General features: G+C 41.4%; 1 protein-coding gene across 1 annotated transcript in view; it reads left to right on the top strand.

Annotated features, from left to right (window-relative positions):
- The window catches only part of ST6GAL2 (ST6 beta-galactoside alpha-2,6-sialyltransferase 2), a 207,100-nt gene that overhangs the window by 141,802 nt on the left and 45,169 nt on the right, over positions 1 to 20,129 (top strand). The window contains exon 2 of the mRNA XM_033947763.1: positions 6,838 to 7,822. Within this exon, the coding sequence (XP_033803654.1) occupies positions 6,895 to 7,822 (928 nt within the window). The 5' untranslated portion in view covers positions 6,838 to 6,894. The remainder of the gene's footprint in view (positions 1 to 6,837; positions 7,823 to 20,129) is intronic.

Raw genomic sequence — 20,129 nt, 5'->3', positions numbered from 1 at the left:
GTAGCATGGATTTTAGTGCTGGCAGTGGCGGTAACTGCTCCAATGCTCATAGAATTCCCATGAGTGTCGGAGCAATTACCGCATTAGTAAAGGAGGGGATAAAAAAGGTATTGCCTTATTTCTTTTGTTTTATTTCTATGTGTTACCTTGGAAAGTGGACTAACATGGTCACAACACCATTTCACTCAAGATGCAAGATAGTCCTACCTGAAAATTCCTACAAGGAATTTCTTTGATTTCTTGTGGAAGAGTTCCAGAGTGAGGGAGCAACACATAACAAAAGCAATATGACCAGAAGAGTCAAGCCATAAATATCGATGGGTGGGACACTGTCAGCTAATTGCCCTGCAAGGGTTGAAGGTTTCTTGTAGGGTGATAGGGAAGGAGAAGAGTTTAAATAAAAGGGTTTTCCTGTACCAAATGCCTATTAAGCTAAGATAAGGATCTTGAATTTATGCCACAATACAATTGGCAGCCAATGTTGTTCGATTGACGGCCCAAAAACTCCTAATGGTCCCATCACTGAAAATCATAGGCACTAGAAGACATGACATGTTCTCAGTAATGGCCCCCCCAACAGTATATTAGAGAAGAAAAATACCTTAGCCAATTCAAAAAACTTCTAAAAAGTTACCTCTTTAAAGACACGTTCAATCTTTAACTTTCTCTCTTCTAGATGAAGATATTATGGTGCAGTTTTATTTACCCATCCCATTGTTTTTTCCTTGTTTTGTCTATTTTCTTAAGCTATGAAGATGTAACTTTACCCCTCTATCCTTCACGTTTCGTGTTTGTCTCTAAACTGTTAGTTTTAAGTTATTTTGCTTACTTATATAAACCTGTTTTACGAAGTTGTAAATCGCTTAGTAACTTGAATAAGTGATTCATCAAATACAAATAAAAACTTGAAACTTCTTTCTGTACACATAAGTGGTGGTAACTAACTGGAAAAAGGATTTCTCTTACTTTTGACACAAAAATAAGAAATACAATAACTCAAGCAAAACAAGTCCTTTCATTTAACATATGTGTGTGTTGCAGCTGGTGCAGAAGTTGATAGGGAAATAAATTTGGAGGTAGATATTCAGCTGGTGGCAGTGAGCAGAGGGTTTTTTTTTTTTTAATAGAGAATGACACGAGGACTTTTTCTCTGTCTCCCCGGGAACTCATTTTCCTGGCCCAGCCCAGCAAATTCTTTTCCTATCCCTTTCCCATTCCTGCAAGCTCAGTCCTCATCTGCACTTTAAACACTCAAACACTTTATCATCATCAAGTCTTATGCGGTTAAGGCAGAGCTTACAGGAATGGGACAGGAACACTGACAAAACTCGCAGAGACAGGACGGGGAAATTGAGTTCCTGTGGGGATTGAGAAATTTTATCCCCATGTCATTCCCTATTTTTAAACCACCAACAATGTTTTAGTGTTGGATATTAATACAGGTCTGTGTTCGAGCACCAGCATTGAATGTCCAGGTTCTTACAGCAGGCTCTCTCTTATGAGGTTAGGTGTGATTTGAATATCCAGGTTCATACAGCAGGCTCTCTCTTAGGGGGGGTTAAGTGATTGTTGAATATATTAACTGGGTTAAGTGATTGTTGAATATATTAACTGCCTAAGCCAGCGGTCTTCATTAATTAAGCCAGGGTCACTTTGGATTCTAGTGAGTAGAAGAACTGCCAAATATCTTCTCATGCAGGCCCACAACATTGCTGACCAGTGTGTACCAATGACATCAATCCCCATCTTCAAACTTCATTGGGGGAGGGGTGTCCTCAAGGTTGTGGCCATTTCCAAATGCATTCTCCTTTGTCTCATGGGAAATGCCTTGTCCTTCAAGCATGCATCTTTTCCACCCAGCCCCATCCACTTTCTGTCCTAAGCCTTGGTAGAGAGGTAAAGTAGCAGAAAAAAAATCAGAATAATGGAGGCCACCTCGGAGGTCTCCGGGGCCACCATTGGCTTTGGATTGAAGATCACTGGCTTAAGCAACACTGGCTTTTATGTGGTCCGATTTGGCCATTTAACATAGATATATCAGCACTTAACTGCATAATTGCTGACTCTGTCCTCAAACCAATCACAAAATAACTGGCTTTCAGTTTAGCTTTAAGTGCTGCTATTGATTGGTGGATAACCCTGTACTAGTGACTTTATCCGTCCAGAATAATAATAATAATAATTTTATTCTTGTACACCGCCAAAGCCACGACAGTTCAAAGTGGTTTACAACAAGAGGTGCTAGACAATCAGTGAAATGGTCACAATACAAAGTCATCGATTACAAGCTTACAGAATGGAAGAAGTGAAAAAAAACTTTAAAAATTCTTAGGTTATAAATCGATTAAACAAATTAATTTTTACTGATTTTCTAAAACTGAAGTAGGATGAGGAATGCATGATAATGTTACCCAGCCAATCGTTCCATTTACTTGCCTGGAAGGCAAGAGGTCTGTCCAGGAATCTTTTGTAGCGGCAGGCCTTTATTGTCGGATAGGTGAACATATGAATTCTACGTGTGAGCCTAATAGAACTATCCAGATTAAATTGAGAAGCCAAGTACATATGTGCCAGACCAAATATTGATTTATAACAAAGATTTAAAAAAATTTAAACAAAACTCGTGCTTCCAGGGGCATCCAATGAAGTTTTTGATAATAGGAACTTATGTGTTCCCATTTTTTCAGCCCAAAAATCAGTCGAACTGCTGAATTTTGAATAACTTGGAGTTTTGAAGGGTTTTTTTTTTGGAAGGTTCCAAGTTTCCAAGTTTATTCAATATTTGATTAATCGCTTATTCAACATTCTAAGCGATGTACATAATATAATCATTACAAAAGTTAATAGGGGGAGACTGACAATTTCATATAAAAAACGAAAACAAAATACTTGAGACAAACATGGAATGTAAGGGGAAGGAGAAGGGAAAGAAATACAATTTTAAAAAAGGTAAAGAAAACATTTATGGTAAACAACATTAGGAAAGGTTCCCAAATAAATGATGTTGCAATAATCAAGCATGCTTATGATGGAAGATTGAACCAATAAGCGAAATGATACTGCGTCAAAATATAGTTTGATGGTTCTGAGTTTCCATAATGTTGAGAAGTATTTTCTAACCAATAAATACGTGTGTACATTTAGAGTAAGGTGTCGGTCCAGAGTCACTCCCAGAATTTTTAAGAAATAGTCAATAGGAAAGACCTGACCATTCAAGAAAATCAATGAGGCTTTAATTTTATCATTCGGGCTTGCCAAGAAAAATTTTTTTTTGTCTGAGTTGAGTTTCAGTTTGAATTCGGTCATCTATAATTTGATTGCTTTAAAATGAATGACAAGTGATTCTTTGTCTTAGAAGTCAGGGTTGTAAGGGGAATAACTATAGTGATGTCGTCTACATAGATGTAAAATTTAACTTTTAAGCTTTGCAGTAAGTTTCCAAATGAGGCAAGGTAAATGTTAAACAATGTAGGGGATAGAGGAGAGCCCTGCGGAACTCCGCAAGAATTTACCCAGCTGCAGGATTGTTTATTATCACTATAGACTTGATATGATTGTTTACTCAAAAAAACCCTGAAACCATTTTAACACATTGCCTGAGAGGCCAATTGACTCCAAACAGTAATTTCTAGCTGGTTAAATCGCTTTGAATATCAACATCTTAAGGTATGCTAAGTACATACCTTTCACACAAGTTGAGTAACCTGTTATAGTGATAACACATACACATTTTGCAATTATGACTCTTCTGGGAAGAGAAAAATACTCGGTGCTGGCTAAACTCATCATAGCTCTTTTCTTCTCCCCGTCAGCTCAGCTGATCTCGGCTCCAGTGCCACTCAGTTGATTGCAGGCAGGGGAGAAGCTGTTTGTAGAAGTTAAAAAATAGGTGCAGCTTTTGGCTGGAAAATTATGCCCTACAAAAGGGGGGGGGGCATTCCCTTCTGTGCATCACAAGGAGAGCTCATTTAAATACTAATAAGCTCTTTGTAATGCATTTGCATAGGATTCTCTATGGCTGCTACGAAGATCAGTAACAGCCCCCAAGAACCATTTTGAGCATCGGAGGCAGATGTTCCATGCCAGTAGCATTGATTTAGTGAGTCTTACCAGCATGGAAAACTGTTGAGCATCAGGGTCTGAGTGGCATGTATACTAAAGTATTTTAAGTATTTAACTTGGAAACTAGCATATATTATTACCTTCTGAGAACTGTAAACCTTTAATGCAACTGCTTAACACTTAAGGATGGTTCTATTGCAGTGTGCATGATTAGTGTATATTCTATAAAGGGAAGTAGATGCCTACTTTCCTTTATAGAATACTTGTTTAATAGGGTATATACGCAGTTAGGCATGAGCACTTAAGCTGACTATAGGGTTGGTATAAATGCTTGCACCCAAGTTCCAATGATAAACACGCACTTTGCAGTACTCTATAAATTGTGCCATGTAATCATGTGCCCTAACCATGCTTCATCCAGATACCACCATGTTTATACCCATCTGCCCACTACATATTATTGAAGATATACATGTAGGTAAGAATAATGTAAGACCTCATATAATGGGGGTGGGGGTACACATTAGCATGTATTGTATAGAATTACCCCATTAGTGTGTTTTAATTCCTAGTTATCTGCATAGCATGAAATATGGTGGAGAATGGGTATGGACTGTGCCTTGAAGTTAAAGCATAATAACTTACTGTCAATGCAGCAGGTAACACACATAACTTAGCATCACTTCAACAGATAAGATAAATTGGACTATCTGCCTAGCTCTGTGACACTAGCTTCTGGATCCTCCTTGCAGATGGAGTTTTCTGCCAAGATTCTGGGAGTCTTTTTTGATTCCTCGCTTTCTTTCAAGGATCAGATCAATTCTGTGATTAAGAAATGTTTTTTTTCAATTGAGGAAGGTTAGACACCTTTTTCATCAACATCACTTCTCCATCCTAGTTCAGTCAATCATTTTATCTCATCTTGACTATTGTAATGTCATTTATCTTAGTATTACAAAAACCTGCTTTTCTAGACTACAATTGGTCCAGAACACTGCTGCTAAATTGATTTTCGGGAAGCATAAGTTTGATCATGTGACACCATTGCTTCATAATCTTCATTGGCTCCCTGTGTATTTCAGAGTCCAGTTCAAATGTGCTTGTGTCATCTTTAAAATTCTTCATGGCATTTTCACTCCTCTAGTCCTTTTATCTTGGAATCTTTATAGATTCTCTTTTGCAAGGGGTGACCAACAACTCAAACTATCCTGTCCTTCTAGTAAAGGTATCAAAGGAGCTAAGATCTTTGGTCACTCTTTGTTTTTTAAGTTTCCTCAACTCTGGAATAATCTCCACTCTTTTTGAAGTTCCACCTCCCTTTCTTTTTTTTCGTAAGTCTTTGAAAACTATCCTGTTCACTAAGCATTTTGGTAACTAACTCCTTTTCGATTTCCCTTCTCTTAGTCCTTTTTAGCCTACATTAATTATTGTAAACCGAGACGAGCTTTCCTGGATTGAAGTCTCGGTATACAAAGCCAAGATTAGATTAGAACCATATTGTCAGTACTGAACTTAATTTGCAGTGAGTGTATATACTATGTGGTAACTGCATGGGCAGATTTTGAGCATGTCCCCAACTGTTAACGCAGAGGCCTTCCAGTTACTGCATCATAACTGTAAAACTTTATCCCATTTAAGGAAAGGGACCCTAAAGTATTAGTGCGGTTTTTAACTTTTCTTGGGGAAAAAAATAGAATAAAATTTTTAGAGGCACTTTTACTAAGCTGTGGTAAGCACTATGGCCCGGATTCTCTAAATGATGCCATTGTCAGCGGCCGTCTTAAAAGCATCCGACAGTTGTGTATCAATCACATGATGGCGCTGTTCAGAGAATTGCGCCTCTGGCAAAGGTAGGTGCCAGAAATGTAGGCCAGCGTTTTCAAGGCTTACATTTTCAGTGCCTGTCTTGTGATGTGAGTTGCGCCTATCGAAGTACCTACCGGTGCCTAATACTACTTATGGTGTTAGCCACACCTACAGTGGTATTAGGTGCCAGTATACGTCTCCAGAGGCACAATTCTGGTGCTGTTTTTTAGACACCTGGAAATCTTTTTTAAAAGAACTCTTAAATGGCATTTCTCTCTTAACTTAGGGATTGGTAGGGTGCAGTTTATAGAATAGGCTCTATGTGGAGTGCGCTCAGACATCCCGGGATAGTTTTGAGATTGGCATGTGCTCCCATATACTAAAAAAAAAAAAACCAAAACAGATTATACTTTTTAGCACTGAAGGCATGTCTGGGGGGCAGAGAGTAGCCATGTACTGCATTAATTAGCGCAGCTACATTGCCATGCACTAACTAACTAGTGCTTGATTATCGCATGAGCCCTTACCACCTAGAAAATAGGCATCGGTAAGCGCTCACACACTAATGGCCACACACTAATGGGGAAATTAGTGCCTGGCCATTAGTGGAAATAATGGAAAATGGAGCCATTTTACTGCCCACTAAAAAGTGGCCTCAGCACACCAGTAAGACCACGCTAGGGATAGCACTGGACAATTTTTAGCACAGCTTAGTAAAAGGGCTCCTTAGAGACCTGATATTCAAAATGTCAAGACACCTAACCTATGGAGTCTGCACAAATGGAAATTTCCCCCTGCAAAAAGCTTATAGTATTTGATCTTCATAAATTTCTCACAATTGCCATGTTTAGGGAGCAATGCTTGGAAATTGCTGTGCTATTACTTTTTCAGAGGATTGTAATCACAATTAATAATCTTTCTATTCAGAATTGCTAGATGATTTATCATTGATGTTTTTATCATTTCCAGGTCTCGCTTCACTGCCCCAGGACTTCAAATCCTTAAGTAACTTGGATAAGCAGAGCCATGAAACCAAATCTGAAGCAATGGAAACAAGTAATGTTGTTTGGTATCTTTGCTTGGGGTCTCCTTTTCTTAGTAATCTTCATCTATTTTACAGACAGCAACACAACAGAATCGGTTCCAAGCCCTTTCCCATACATCGAGACTAAAAGGCTGCTGCCGGTTCAGCGTCAACAAAGAGTCATAATGGGAGCCATGCATGAGCCATCATTTTCTGAAACCATAGGAAGCAATGAGGTACTTCTGAATAGAGATCTTTTCGAATCATTCAGATCGGGTCCTGGTAGCCTTAAAGAATGGACCGAGCTAGAGGATGATTTTGAAAATGAAGAAATTTATTCTTCCAAGGTAGCCCAAAAATTGAAAAAATCCTTTTTTCAGAGTGATGGAGACTATCTATTTGCTGCTGATCAGCCTCAGTCACAGAGCAACAGTATTCATCAGTTAATCTCCATGGAACAGAACAGCTGGCATGAGGATGTATCTCCATCACATCAGAAAAAAATCAAGAAAAGGACCAAGCACAAGAGAATCCTAGAGCAAGAGGAGTTTGATGACTGGGATGGGCTCTATTCATCTATGTCAAAATCCTTTCTTTACAGGCTTTGGAGGGGGGATATTTCTTCTAAAATGCTGAACCCTCGACTTCAAAAAGCTATGAAGGATTATGTGAGCATCAACAAGCATGGGGTTCGCTTCAGAGGCAAGAAGAACTCCAAAAAGCTGACTTCAAAACAGTTGTTGTGTGAGATGAAGGAGAGGGTTAATGTAAAAACACTGGATGGGAAAGAATCACCCTTTTCTACTCTTGGATGGGATAAACACGTTCCACAAATTCCTCTCAATAAATTATATCCACAGGGTTTTGGTCGTTGTGCCGTAGTTATGTCTGCTGGTGCAATACTAAACTCCTCTCTTGGACAAGAAATAGGTAGGTTGAATAAGAGCATAATAAAACATAATTCCTGAAGTAGGTTAGATTAAAAATTCATCTGATCATGTATCCTTTCTTATACAGTAGGAAGCAGTGAATGCTTAAGAGAAGTGTATAAAGCATGTGTAGAGTATTCCTTCTACTGACATACCCAGTCAGTCACTGAACTCATGGTAACATTTTTGTCTTTTTTACACAGTGTTTACAACTGAGCCACTGAATCAGCTGACTACTTACTTTTTAATGATTAAGGCCTCCTTTTATGAAACTGCGATAGCAATTTCTAGCAGGGGGAGCCGCGCTGAATGGCTTGCACAGTTCCCAACGCTCATTGAGTTCCTATGAGCATCGGGAGCAGCGCGGGCCATTCAGCATGGCTCCCCATGCTAGAAACTGTTATCGTAGTTTCGTAAAAGAGGGGGTAAGTCACAAAAATACGCAGGGAAAATTTTCATGCAACTTATGATTGAGGACAAATGATCTTCAAATAATACAAAAAATAATATATGCTCAGAGACTTGAAGATCACTTAGGGACTAAGCCTCAAAATAAGTCTCACCACCTAATCATCACATATATATGCATATATCAAATCTCATTTTATATAAACAACTTTAAATCTTGAGTGTTCAAAAAATGTAAAAACACAAACATATCTTGAAAGGCTTCAGTATCCCAACATGAACCATGTTTCATTCCTGCTTCAGGGAACTTGAATTAACATTTGAATTCACTCAAAGGTTTCTGTTATAAGCATCTCTTCTACTGAAATGCTAACAGCTGCTTTGATGCATTTCAGCAGAAGAGACGCTTAAAACAAACAGATACTTTTTTAAAATCAATCTTTATTAATTTTCAAATATTAACAGTGCAATACAAATAATTTAAACATGAATACTTCAGTAAACGCACTTTAAATACTCTAATAATTCAAAAAACAATCATTTTCTCCCCCCTCCTCCCCACAACCAATAATAGTATAAGTACATATTTAAATTCAGTAATATATATAAATTGAGTAAAGCCATCAATAATACGTTCCCCTCCTCCCACCCACCCACCCTGGATGTGTAAAAAAATCATATAAAAGGAAAAGTACATGACAAATACAGTCATGTACACCCTTTTAAATAAATTACTATATCCCAAACATTCCGCGTTCATTCTTTCATACTTGTGACTGGAACATAAGTTTGCCCACCAGAAAGTGTGATTAAGTCGATCATAACTCTTCCAGTTACGTGTTATCATCTGGATGGCTATTTCCATCATTATTAAGAAAAGGTGGCTTTTATTGCGATCCAAAGGTAGATTAATGTGTAATAGAGTACCACAAATAATAGTTTCATATGTCAGTGGTAACAATGGCCCAAGTACATCATTAATTTGGCACCCTATCGACTTCCAAAAATTAAGTATCAGTGGACAATAAAACAACAGATGATCCAAAGTCCAAATGACAATGCCAGCATCTATTAGATATAGAACTGTCTAACTTATTTAAACAAACAGGGGTCCAAAAAATCCTAAGCAACAAGAAAAACCAAGTTTGTTTCATAGATGCTGACGCTGTACATTTCAACTTCCAAGTCCAAATTCGTGGCCATCGAGATGCAGAAATATATTGCTTATTCTCAATGCTCCAACTGTCTCTAAGACTATTTTTTGGTTTCTTATTCAAAAATTCAGAAATTAATTTATACCAACTGGCAGCCTGATGCCCTAATAAATCTGTCTGGTTGCATAGAATCTGCAAGCTATAATAAGTTTTCAAGTTTTGCCATTCAGGGAACCCACTCTGAATGGCCTGTTTCAACTGCAACCATCTATAATTTTGAGACTTTAAAATACCAAATGAATGTTGCAGTTGTGAAAAATCAAGCAGTTTCCCACTAGATATAACATCATCTAGTGTACGAACACCTGCCTGCATCCAATTCTTCCAGGAGATCCCAGCATCGCATACTCGAATCTTAGAGTTTAGCCATAAGGACTGAAAAGTAGATTTCATTATGGGAACATCTGTTAATTTATTTATAAATTTCAATGTTTTCCATGTGTCCAAAAGAATACAATTGTCCTTTGCGAATCTAGGTAATTTGATACTCAAAATATGAAATAGTCGCATTGGGGACATAAGATGCCATTCCAGATGTAACCAGTCCAGAAGATGTTCCATGAGCTCGGGAAAGATCCAATATATACCCTGACGCATTATATAGGCTTGATGGTACCTATAAAAGTTGGGAAAATTTACCTCACCCTCTGTAATCGGTTTTTGTAAAGATACTAAAGCAATTCTTGCATTTTTATCCAACCAAATAAATTTAGTAAGAATACTATTTAAATTCTTATAAAAGGACCCCTGAAAATAAACTGGTAATACAGTGGTGCCTCACACAACGAACTTAATTGGTTCCAGGAGCAAGTTTGTTATGTGAAACGTTCGTTATGTGAAACGCGTTTTACCATAGGAATACATGTAAAAAAAAATAATTCGTTCTGCAGCATAAAATATGCTAAGATGACATAAAAAAGATAAATTTTTTGTTATTATTTTTATTTAGATACATCTAAAAACATACATCTCCCTGTCCTTTTACTTCCACTATCTTCCTATCCCATCTCTATTCCCTTTTGTCCCTCTCCCCATGATCAATCATCTCACCACCTCTCTCTGCCCTCACCCTCAGGGTTCAAGATTGCTTCCACTCTTTTTCCTGTTGTTCTCTCTGCCTGTCACCCTATGATTTAGCATCCCTTCTGCCCTTGTCCAATATTTCCCCTTCTCTCCCTCCCTCTCATCCCCTGCTCCAACATGTGCTTTCAGCGGCCTTCTCCCCCCTTAAGCGTCTTTTCTTCTCCACTCCACCTTTCCTCCCTCCCTGCCTCCACCTTTGTGGCGCTTTTGCACCCGACCGACAACAGAACAGGCCCGGTCGGACAAATCTCCCTGTCCTGTAGCCGCGAATCTAAATTACCTTCTTACAGCAGCTGGATTATTGAAGCTGCTGTAAGAGGTAATTTAGATTCGCGGCTACAGGGCAGGGAGGTTTGTCGGCCGGGCCTGTTGTCGGTCGATCGGGGGACCTGACCAGCTGTGCACATTCTTCGGGGCGGACCGCCCCCTCCCCCCTCTTTCGTTCGCCATTGCCTTCTTCCTACCTGCCCTGCCGCAGCCGCACACAGCCGACCGGAAGTCTTCCTGATGTCAGCGCTGACGTCGGAGGAAGGGAGGGCTTTGCTTAAGCCCTCCCTCCGATGTCAGCGCTGACATCGGGAAGATTTCCGTTCGGCTGTGTGCTGCGACAGGGCAGGTAAGGAGAAGGAGACTACCCTCGACCAACCCCGCTGCGATCCAACCCCGCAGGAACCCCGGAAGGATGCAGCTCGGGCGACTTCGTTGTGTGAAACGAAGTACGTTATACGGATCACGACATAAAGTTCGTTGTGCGCAGCGTCCGCTGTGCGAGGCGGCCGTTATGCGAGGCACCACTGTATACCCATTTGGTAGCAAACCACATGCAAAATCATCATTTTAACCATCTGGACTCTTCCCCCACCATAGTAGATGACGGCAGATAAAGACCCAAATGGTCCATCCAGTCTGCCCAACCTGATTCAATTTAAATTTTTTTTTTTTTTCTTCTTAGCTATTTCTGGGCGAGAATCCAAAGCTTTACCCGGTACTGTGCTTGGGTTCCAACTGCCGAAATCTCTGTTAAGACTTACTCCAGCCCATCTACACCCTCCCAGCCATTGAAGCCCTCCCCTGCCCATCCTCCTCCAAACGGCCATGCACAGACACAGACCGTACAAGTCTGCCCAGTAACTGGCCTAGTTCAATCTTTAATATTATTTTCTGATTCTAAATCTTCTGTGTTCATCCCACGCTTCTTTGAACTCAGTCACAGTTTTACTCTCCACCACCTCTCTCGGGAGCGCATTCCAGGCATCCACCACCCTCTCCGTAAAGTAGAATTTCCTAACATTGCCCCTGAATCTACCACCCCTCAACCTCAAATTATGTCCTCTGGTTTTACCATTTTCCTTTCTCTGGAAAAGATTTTGTTCTACGTTAATACCCTTTAAGCATTTGAACGTCTGAATCATATCTCCCCTGTCTCTCCTTTCCTCTAGGGTATACATATTCAGGGCTTCCAGTCTCTCCTCATACGTCTTCTGGCGCAAGCCTCTTATCATTTTCGTCGCCCTCCTCTGGACCGCCTCAAGTCTTCTTACGTCTTTCGCCAGATACGGTCTCCAAAACTGAACACAATACTCCAAGTGGGGCCTCACCAATGACCTGTACAGGGGCATCAACACCTTCTTCCTTCTACTGACTACGCCTCTCTTTATACAGCCCAGAATCCTTCTGGCAGCAGCCACTGCCTTGTCACACTGTTTGTTCGCCTTTAGATCTTCGGACACTATCACCCCAAGGTCCCTCTCCCCGTCCGTGCATATCAGCTTCTCTCCTCCCAGCATATACGGTTCCTTCCTATTATTAATCCCCAAATGCATTACTCTGCATTTCTTTGCATTGAATTTTAGTTGCCAGGCATTAGACCATTCCTCTAACTTTTGCAGATCCTTTTTCATATTTTCCACTCCCTCTTCGGTGTCTACTCTGTTACAAATCTTGGTATCATCTGCAAAAAGGCACACTTTTCCTACTAACCCTTCAGCAATGTCACTTACATACATATTGAACAGGATTGGCCCCAGCACCGAACCCTGAGGGACTCCACTAGTCACCTTTCCTTCCTTCGAGCGACTTCCATTAACCACCACCCTCTGGCGTCTGTCCGACAGCCAGTTTCTGACCCAATTCACCACTTTGGGTCCTAACTTCAGCCCTTCAAGTTTGTTCAACAGCCTCCTATGAGGAACTGTATCAAAGGCTTTGCTGAAATCCAAGTAAATTACATCTAGCATATGTCCTCGATCCAGCTCTCTGGTCACCCAATCATAAAAATTCAATCAGGTTCGTTTGGCACGATTTACCTTTTGTAAAGCCATGTTGCCTCGGATCCTGTAACCCATTAGATTCAAGGAAGTACACTATCCTTTCTTTCAGCAACACTTCCATTATTTTTCCAACAACTGAAGTGAGGCTCACCGGCCTGTAGTTTCCTGCTTCATCCCTGTGACCACTTTTATGAATAGGGACCACATCCGCTCTCCTCCAATCCCCAGGAATCACTCCCGTCTCCAGAGATTTGTTGAACAAGTCTTTAGTAGGACTCGCCAGAACCTCTCTGAGCTCCCTTAGTATCCTGGGATGGATCCCGTCTGGTCCCATCGCTTTGTCCACCTTCAGTTTTTCAAGTTGCTCATAAACACCCTCCTCCGTGAACGGCACAGAATCTACTCCATTTTCTCGTGTAACTTTGCCAGACAATCTCGGTCCTTCTCCAGGATTTTCTTCTGTGAACACAGAACAGAAGTATTTGTTTAGCACATTTGCTTTCTCCTCATCACTCTCCACATATTTGTTCCCAGCATCTTTTAGCCTAGCAATTCCATTTTTTATCTTCCTCCTTTCACTAATATATCTGAAAAAATTTTTATCTCCCTTTTTTACATTTTTAGCCATTTGTTCTTCCGCCTGTGCCTTCGCCAAACGTATCTCTCTCTTGGCTTCTTTCAGTTTCACTCTGTAGTCCTTTCTGCTCTCCTCTTCTTGGTTTTTTTTATATGTAATGTGTTCCTTTGCTCACACATTTCTGTGACCCCACTACCCTTCATACTTCTCACGATGTCCAAGCCCTCCTTCGTAACATTCATACCCAGCACATGTCTGCTCAGCGCCTTAGTGCCTTCTTTCTAATCCCAATCTCACCATCAGATATTCTGCCCCGATTTACGGCCCCACCCTACTTTTAAACGGTCTTTTGGGCCTCAAAGGTGAACAAGATTCCCTTCTTCCTGATCATTCCTGTGTCTCTCTGATACACTAAGACACTTCCCCCCGCCCTGACTTGTCCTCCAACCTCTCCCTGATGCTTCCTCCATTTTTGTTGATGGTTCCTGCTCTCGCTCTAATGACAACATTCAGCAATAAGGATCTTTCATTTATCTTCATCATTTCTTCCAACGTTTTCTGAATCCAAATGCCTAAATATTTTATACCCTCTTACTTCCAAAGAAAAGGGAATGAATCAAATAATCCTTTTGGATAGTAAACGTTTAGCAGAAGAACCTCTGATTTACTCCAGTTTATTTTATAACCAGAAAATTTTCCAAATCTATCAATCAAATGTAATAAATGTGGAATGGTAGACTCAGGATTCCTCAAATGAAGCAAAATGTCATCTGCATATGCAGAGACCTTATATTCCCGACCTGCATAAAGAATACCCTGTATCTCCTCCGCTTGCTGAATAGCTAATAACAAGGGTTCCAATACAGTGTCAAAAAACAAAGGAGATAATGGACATCCTTGTCTAACTCCCCTCTCCAGACGAAAATGTTCAGAAAAAGTATTATTAATATGTAATCTGGCAGAAGGGGAACTATATAAGGTTTGAATCATTTGTATAAATCCTGAACCAATACCAAACCAATCCATTGCTTGATACATGAAGGTCCATTCCACCCAATCAGAACCCTTCTCTGCATCCAAGGACACAGAGAAGGCTGGATCTTCCATGGCTTTTGTTAAATTTAACATGTGTAAAGCCAATCTGGTGTTATTTGAAGAATGTCTTTGAGCAAAGAACCCCATTTGGTGCATACCAATAATATAAGGGAGAGCCTTGGCCAGACGTAAAGCCAATAACTTAGCCCGAAGTTTACCATCTACATTTATCAAAGAAATAGGCCTGTAATTTGAAACCAACATGGGATCTTTATTTGACTTCGGTAAAACAATAGTTAGAGATTCTGCCATAGTACCTGATATGCAACCTTTAGTTAGTTGAGCCTGATATAAATTTAAAAGATGAGGCAAAAGGGTAATTTGAAATGATTTATAAAACTCTACAGCAGGGCTGCCCAAGTCCAATCCTCGAGATCTACTGGCAGGCCAGGTTTTCAGGATATCCACAATGAACATGCATGAGAGAGATTTGTCTGCACTGCCTTCTTGGTATGCAAATCTCTCTCATGCATATTCATTGTGGATATCCTGAAAACTTGGCCTGCCAGTAGATCTCAAGGACTGGACTTGGGCAGCCCTGCTCTACAGTGAAGCCATCACCACCTGGAGTGGATCGAACTCTAAGGGACTTCAACGCTGTTTGTAATTCTTTCAGTGATATAGGCGCCTCAAGATTTCCTTTCATACGATCGGGAATTTTTGGTCCCGTAATAGAACTTAAAAACTCTAACCCCTCAAGTTTTTTATTTGAATAAGGCTCGGAAGAATACAAAGCTTTATAAAATTTCAAAAATTGTTTTAAAATGTCTCCAAACAAGCAGGGAGACTTTTAAGTGAGAGAGCTGAAATGTTTATTCAGGTTCCCTGAAGTAGGAAACGAAACATGATCTATGTTGGGACCCTGAAGCCTTTCAAAATATGTTTGTGTTTTCACATTTTTTGAACACTCAGGCCCTGATTCTCCAAAGTGCGTCCCGATTTTAGGCAGCTGTAGGCGTCCTACAGCTGTCTAATCAGCCAATCGGGATGCACGTTTTTAAAAAAAATGCTCCCCAGGCAGGCCGCCTATATTGAAGGCGCCTCTGGGAGCCTAGGGAGACCTGCAAGACGCCTAAGCTTGCCTAAGGGCCTTAGGCGGGCCTTAGGCAAACCTAGGCGGCCCTACGCGTCTCCCTACCGTGTTTCCCCGATGATAAGGCAGGGCCATCAAATAAGACAGCCCCCCTTTTTAGAAAAAATTGTAAAATAAGGCACCCCCCCCGCAAATAAGCCACCCACCGATACCTGCGCTTACCCGAATCGGGTGGTACGGTGGGTGACTCCGTGTGGTCCCTCCGTCTACCGCGGGGGTCGGCAACCCGCGGCTCCAGAGCCGCATGTGGCTCTTTTCCACCTTTGCCGTGGCTCCGGTAGTGTGTCACGCAGGAATGCAACTTACAAGTCCGGCGTCGCGGCGGGAAATAGCCATGCTGAGCAGTGAGCTCAGCACATACACAGATGAAAGCCTTGCTTGCTGATTGGTCCGGCGGCCGTGCCGCCGGACCAATCAGCAAACAAGGCTTTCATCTGTGTAGTGCTGAGCTCACTGCTCAGCATGGCTATTTCCCGCCGAGACGCCGGACTTGTAAGTTGCATGCCTGAAAAAGAAATCATCCTGGCCGGGGTCGGTGTCATGCTCCGGAGATCTACAGCCTTCCTATCTCCCTCTCCCTTCTACCTGCTTCCGGCCACATCCCCTGCTCCGCGGCTCTCTTCGGCAACTCAGCAGCAGCGATCGACACAAGCTTCTGATGTCGGGGCCTACCCTCTGCGAGTCCCGCTTGTTTCAACTTCCTTTTTCCACAAAGGCGGGACTCGTAGAGGGAAGGCCTCGATGTCGGCAGCTTGTCTTGATCACCGCTGCTTACGAGTTGCTGAAGAGAGCCGCGGAGCAGGGGGATGTTGCCAGGTGCAGGTAGAAGGGAGAGGGCCAGATGCAGGACTCGTGGGTGAGGGAGGAGAAGAGAGAGGGGAGGGAAACAAAAGGAAATATTTCATACTGGGCTGGGCCGGAGTGGAGGGAGGGTGGAAAGACATTGAAAGGGTAAATAAGGCATCCCCCCGAAAATAAGCCCTAGAGCATATTTTGGCCTTCCAAAAAAAATAAGACAGTGTCTTACCATCGTGGAAACACGGTAGTAGAGGAAGAGACGCTTACAATGTAGGCCAACAAAATGCTGGTCTACATTGTAAGTAGACGCGGCCGCTATACTTATTGCGGCAAGGGATCTCTCTGCCACTATAAGTATAGCGGGCCGCGGCCACCTGTCCGATCGCTGGCAGGAGGGTGCCCAAACCCTCCTGCCATAAGATGCCCCCCCCCGACACTACCGATCGCTGGCAGGAGGGTGCCCAAACCCTCCTGCCAGAAGATGCCCCCCCCCCGACACTACCGATCGCTGGCAGGAGGGTGCCCAAACCCTCCTGCCAGAAGATGCCCCCCCGACAATATCGATCACTGGCAGGAGGGTGCCCAATCCCTCCTGCCCGAAGACGCACTCTCCCCCCCCCCCGCGCTAACAGCCCCCAAACCTCCCCCCCACCAAACTAACCTTTTCTTTTGGCCAGACGGGTCTTGCCCGTCCAGCCGGCAGGCCCGCCTCGTCAAAATGAGGCGGGCCCGCCCCTTCCCGGCCCATCCCGCCGAAGCCTAAGGCCTGATTGGCCCAGGCTCTAGAAGCCTGGACCAATCAGGCCTTAGGCATAGCGTGTCCGCCCATCCCCACTAAGTCTAAGGCTTGATTGGCCCAGGCGCTGATAGGCGTGTTTCAGATGCCTACCACCGCCTAACTATAGGTAGCCGATACAGAATTTCCTCCTGTGTGCTTAAGAAGTGAAATATCAATAAATAATATAAAGTTAAAAACCTTACCTAAAAGTGTCTTAAACAATCTGAGGTATGAACTTCCAAGTACCAGAGTCAACTTAGATATATAAAGTGAAGTTAAGGATATGAGTACATGTAAAGAAGATGCATGGCAGAAAGGAGGGATGCAGAGATAAATACAGTAATAGAAAATACAAGGCAGGGTGTGGAAAGGGGGGGGATAATTGCTTCATAGTTCATTTAATTGACAGCTGCAGTGAGTGAGAGAAAAAGAATAATCTCAGAGCAGTTAAATTCATTCAAACCTGTAGTATGCTACGAATCCATTATCTCTATTCATGCCTTGTGTGATGGTGTCGAGCTTTCGATGCTTTTAATTCAACAGTTTAACACGAGTTTCCAACTGAAGTTCTTTTGAAGGAGTATGGCAATGGCAACTAGTGTCCTGGAAGGTTGAAATGCTCACTTGCTGGTTCTTCCTTTTATGTAAAAACAAAATAGGGGTAAACCAAAGAAATTCCAGCACTCAAGAATAAAAACTCTTTTTAAGGAAAAAGCATCCGTTTTAAAAGACCCAACATGGGGCCTTGTTTCAGCAGGTGTTGAAAATGCCACAGGTATTGAAAATGCTCTAAAATGCTTTTTCATTAAAGATAGTTTTTGTGGGGGATTTTTTTTTTTTCTTTATTGGTTTTTAATCAAAAACAGTGTCATACAAATGAAAGAACAAAAGATATTCCACATATTCTACTATTATCTATACAGGTAACATAAATATCATTCAATAATTTCATTTTCCTGCATATAATAATATCAAAATATATCCTAATATACAATACAAATAAAGAATAAAGTTACCCAAATATTACTATCAATATTTATTCCCCTCCCTCCAACCCCCCACCCCCCTGGATGTGTAAAGATAAATAAACCAAAGAAAAGAAGAGATATGATGAAAATACATTATTATGTTTTTACAAATTTAGTCAATGGGCTCCAAATTTTATTAAATACCTCACTAAAACCCCTACATTCTGCGTTAATTCGTTCGTATCTGTATGTAGTACACCCATCACCCATCACCCATCAAAATGTATAATTAATTTTATCATGGTTTTTCTAATTACTTGTAATCAATTGAATGGCTATACCTGTTATTATCATAAATAGATGACTCTTATATTTATTTAGAGTGGGTTTCACATGTAAAATTGTTCCACAAATTATAGCCTCATATGACATTGGAACATTTGAATCTAGTACTAAATTTATTTGTCCCCATATTGACTTCCAATATATTAATATTAAAGATAGTTTTAATTCTTTGATCCACCCCTATTTTATTTTTCTTGGGTTTTCTCATGTAAGGTTGTTGTGGGGGGGGGGGGGGGGTTCTTTCCTTTGGGTTTGTATTGGCTTTCTTCCTTTTATGTACTCATGTCTTGAACTTCACTTCATGCATATGACAAAAAGGACTCTGATTCCCAAACATTTGTTCATGCCTCAATAAATTGGTTAGTCTATAACAGGGTCTCAAAGTCCCTCCTTGAGGGCTGCAATCCAGTCGGGTTTTCAGGATTTCCCCAATGAATATGCATGAGATCTATGTGCATGCACTGCTTTCAATGCATATTCATTGGGGAAATCCTGAAAACCCAACTGGATTGCGGCCTTCAAGGAGGGACTTTGAGATCCCTGGTCTATAAGGTACCACTTGTCTTAGATACAGTTATTTGGATATGTTTGACAATATTATTCTTGTTGTTGACTTATCTAGTTGACTTTATCCAGATTGGGCCACTATCTAACTAAAATTAAACCTGCCTCTGATGCTTCCTAATTTTAAATAATTTTTGGCTGGAAATCTCTGTGTTCAGTCAAATTTCCTCTGTAGAACAGCCTAGTTAATGTGAAAATAGATTACCTAATTTCTGACTGCAACCAGTTAAACCAAACTCATAAACTCCGCCCTACATTCGGGCCTTTTTTCCCCAGAAATGGGTCATATTGCCTTGACCCCACTATTGAAAAAATCTGACCTAGACCCCTCCACACCATCCAGCTATCGCCCAATAGCAAATATCCCTCTCTTAACCAAGATGCTAGAATCTATCATATCTACCCAACTCTCATCATACTTAGAAAGATTTTCTATTCTTCTTCCTTACCAATACGGCTTTCGTCCCAACTTCATCACCGAATCCCTACTGACCTCCTTGATCTCAAAAGTTCAACAACTCCATTCTCGTAATAAGTTTGCTGTCCTCCTACAATTCGACCTTTCCGCCGCTTTTGACGTTGTCAACCACGATATTCTCGTTTACCAACTCTCTGAGATAGGCATTAACTCCACAGTCCTAGACTGGTTCTCAAAATTCCTACATTCTCGTTCTTACCCTGTCAACATGAATGGCACCTCATCCTCCCCCTGGAAGCCGATATGTGGAGTCCCGCAAGGTTCACCTCTATCCCCATCCTCTTCAACATTTATATGACCTCCCTAAAACTCCTCCACCTATCCTCCCTTGAAACAATTTACACTTACGCTGACGACATCCTTGTCCTCATCGAGATTGATTCGAACCTCACCAACCTTCCTGAGAACATAGCCTCCTGTATAATGAACCTCCAATCCTGGGCCCGCACTGTTCATATGAAACTAAACAAGTCCAAAACAAGACTCCTTTGGCTTGGTCCAAAACTTGACCAACTACCCCCTCCATCTCTCTGCCCTCTGGCTCCTCTCTACAGCTTGAGTTCTCAAGCATTGTTCTGGGCATCATTATTGATTCTTCACTGTCCTTCAACGACCACCTCAATTCCTTGGTAAAAAA

This window comes from Geotrypetes seraphini, chromosome 6, assembly GCF_902459505.1.
Source record: "Geotrypetes seraphini chromosome 6, aGeoSer1.1, whole genome shotgun sequence".
Classification (NCBI taxonomy): Eukaryota; Metazoa; Chordata; class Amphibia; order Gymnophiona; family Dermophiidae; genus Geotrypetes; species Geotrypetes seraphini.
Note: the sequence above shows the minus strand (reverse complement) of the source record. Positions and strands in the feature narration are given on the sequence as shown.